Source organism: Cyphomyrmex costatus, unplaced genomic scaffold (assembly GCF_001594065.2).
Source record: "Cyphomyrmex costatus isolate MS0001 unplaced genomic scaffold, Ccosl1.0 scaffold685, whole genome shotgun sequence".
Lineage (NCBI taxonomy): Eukaryota > Metazoa > Arthropoda > Insecta > Hymenoptera > Formicidae > Cyphomyrmex > Cyphomyrmex costatus.
Window position 1 is genome coordinate 976,315 of NW_017280250.1, and position 3,513 is coordinate 979,827.

A 3,513-nucleotide genomic window follows, 5' to 3' on the forward strand; every position below is an offset into this window, starting at 1 on the left:
GTGTGTGTGTGTGTGTGTGTGCGTGCATGCTATATACATTTTCTATGTTTTTTTCAAAGAATATTTTCTATTTTACTATATTCTCCAAATAACACGGCGGAATTCTAGAAACATTTGATGATTCTATTGAATGATCCATTTGGAACTGGATATTTGAGTTGATTTTAACTTCCAGTACTAGTATTTGTACATCAAAATTTCACCAAAACTTGAATAGACTTTCAACGGACACAAAAAACATGAATCTATGCTTGATTCTAAAGAAAAAGATAAATATGTATGATGACTATAACAAAATTTGCTCATCTAACAAGAAAAAATAAGCTTATTTTATGTATATTTACTATTAAATATTATTATGTAAGGATTCTAGTGCTGTCGGTTAATAAGTCTAGTTTTCGTTCACACGGCAACACTTTCTCTCGTAAGATTCGTGCGCATTTCTTGTCGGATCTCATTGGCCGGATTACAACCGCGTCTTCTTGCTAGCTCCTGAATGATTATTCTCACTTGTGCGCATCAGTAACCGATGCGACTATGTATGTGCAGATAACGCCAGGAGGCGGTTTGCAACTCTCGACGTTGTACGACGCGTGACATTTGTATCCGCGACTTTTCTCTTATTAAAATGATTCTCAAGCCTCTTCTCTTTAGCCTATCGTCACCTATCCTATGGATAGTCCATTACGGTCCTTTAAGTATTCCTAGCCTTCCCAGTTTCATTTCTTGCTAGTGGCACGGATGCCCTCGTGTACCTGACTTCCAGGAAATCCTTTCAAAAATAGTCTCCCCGCCTTACAGTTACATCCCGGATTGTTTTGAAAAATGCCATGCTAGAAATATTAATTATTTTTATTTTAATATTGTACTTTTATTATATTTATTTTTGGTCAAAGTAAAAACAATGTTAAATGGTTAGTAAGAGATTTTTTATAAAGTATGTAGATAAGTAGTATCAAGAATATATCTTTATAAGTAGATTAAAAAATACGCATACGTTGTCTTAACATTAAATAATATTACATGTTTTTATTTTGCAGTTGTCTTGGCTGCTCTCGGTTAATCTAGGGTGGGAAGGTGGTGTTCATGTGCAAACGTGTGGTCATCATCTACACCTCGACTGTTTAAAATCTTATCTAGAGTCCCTTCGTAGTCAACAACGGCAGCAAAGTCTAGCGGTGGAACGGGGCGAATACCTGTGTCCACTGTGCCGACAATTAGCCAATTCCGTTTTACCACTGTCGCCGCAATTGGGTGAATGCTCGGCGGTGGTACGATCTCGTCATGCTTCTACAGCGACTATACTCGCGGATCTAAATACCTTTCTCAAAGAGATACAACGAAATCCTGTACGTATATGATAACGTATATTTTCGTTTTAGCAATTTTTTTATTTATATTTTGTGTGTGTCCATTATGTTTTTACGTGCAACATTAATATTAGCATTAAAAAATTAAAATTAACTAACATTAGTTAACATTGTATGTTTTAATTAGGACATATCAAGAATATATCACTTGTGCTGAATGTATTTGTCATTTCTAGGTGTCTTCGAACTTAGCTGTGGCAATGGGAAAAGCCATGGAAGATATGACGAGTTGCACATATCTAAAGTATAAGCAAAAGAACTGTAAACCTAGTCACCAAAGCTTGTTCCTTTTTGTAACTTCGGTAGCTCGAACTAATTTTGAGATTGAACTCGTACAACGCGGCGGTTCGTTGTGCGTTCCATCACCTGCTACAATACCTCTGATGCCTAAACGCGATTGTATAGGTATGTTCTTGATATCGATTTATCAACCTAACTTCAAATATCCTGCTTAATTCTTCTGCCTTCTGTTTATTTACCATATGCAATATGTAATAATTAAAATTTAAAAACTAAAGATATTAATACAATATCAAGACTGACTCTCACAATTTAAAAATCAATATATAAAAACCTATGTATTCATGTAATATACATTGGTATACAGGCAGATAGAGTCAATGAGTTGATTATAGTTTAACAATATACATACAATACTAATTTGATTTCGAACAATTATACGAACAATTCCGGACGTTTCGGCAAAAGTTTCTTGCCATCTTCAGCGATGATGTTATATAATATTCATGTTTCGATTGAGATTAAGATGTCCAAGCATAACCACAACCCTCGGCCAATATGTAATAATTAATATTTATAGGTGATATTAATTTGAGTAAAAATTAGAAAAATGTTTTTCTTTCAGTTGCACTTCTTCATGTTTTGGCGATGCATGCTCGAGTACTGACCACGTGGCCTGTGCATCATGTATGGCAACAACTGTCTGGCATATCGCTGATGGAAGAATCAACATCCTCGCTTGCTTTGACACCACATGAGAGACAGGTTCCTTTGCTTCTACGAGACCCGACCGCTATGCTCATTCAATTCATACTGCTGTTGCCGTTACATTTAGATCAAAGTACGCACATTTTAAGGATTTCATTTATATTTTATATGTCGAAATAGATTAAGGCGTAAGGATTATGGCATACTTAAAATATATATGTGAATATAAGTGAGTAACAAGTGAATTAATATTTCTTTTTTCCCACAGCATACTTTTCTAGCGTGGTAAAAGTCCTTTACAATTTGTTGTACTATCAAGTAATACTACAAGTAAGTTGTAACTTCTCACGAGAAGAGCGAAACATGATCCTAAAGAAAAGATGCAGCTGCGCCACTACGCCCTCGGAGACTATACTGGCCGAGATTATTGAGTATTTCAGCGAAAGTGGACTCTATCCTGGCACGGACGATGATAAACCGTCTACTTCAACATCTCCCACTTATGCCAGAGTGAAATCACACTGCATCGAGCAGCAAGTATGTTCTATAAATAGAATACAGCTTTTTTATAAATTTAAATAATAATAACACCTTGCAAAAAGATACATAATTTATATCACTTAGCGATATTAGTAAACAACAAATTGGTTATTTCTAAAAAAAACTTCTTTATATTAAAAACACCTAAAATGTGTTTCAGTATGATTCTTTGACGGAACAATGCAGATGTATATTTTCATTACTTCTACATTTACTATTTGATCGGTTTATTCAGATTCAGTCCTTATGCTTGCCGTTTCTACGAGTGGCCGCACTACTGCGTTATCATCTGTACGAGCAGCCACTGCCATTGATCAGAATACAGCAGAGCGAGTTTGTGAGATTAGTGTATTATTTGGAGCTAGTCACGGAAGGCATGAGCTGGGACAGCTTTGATTCCACGGTAGCGCTAAATTGGCAGGAACCAGAAGCGGGCGTGTCAGTGCCGCTCTTCTGGTGTGATCAGTTGATCGCATTTCTCGCTAATTGGCGTGGTCACCAACCGGCTCGGAATCTGATAATGGAACAACATATATCGTGGCATGTGCCGAAACTGCTTAGTCTTCCAAGGGAATACGAGAAGATCTTCACTGTAAGATCTAATAATTAGAATATATATATATATTTAAACGCACGAACTTATATATATATATAT

General features: G+C 36.0%; 1 protein-coding gene across 1 annotated transcript in view; it reads left to right on the top strand.

The window, feature by feature from the left end:
* The window catches only part of Ubr3 (Ubr3 ubiquitin ligase), a 28,805-nt gene that overhangs the window by 23,777 nt on the left and 1,515 nt on the right, over nucleotides 1–3,513 (top strand). The window contains exons 21-25 of the mRNA XM_018547817.1: nucleotides 1,041–1,349; nucleotides 1,547–1,775; nucleotides 2,236–2,451; nucleotides 2,587–2,855; nucleotides 3,094–3,450. Coding sequence (XP_018403319.1) covers nucleotides 1,041–1,349; nucleotides 1,547–1,775; nucleotides 2,236–2,451; nucleotides 2,587–2,855; nucleotides 3,094–3,450 — 1,380 coding nt within the window. The remainder of the gene's footprint in view (nucleotides 1–1,040; nucleotides 1,350–1,546; nucleotides 1,776–2,235; nucleotides 2,452–2,586; nucleotides 2,856–3,093; nucleotides 3,451–3,513) is intronic.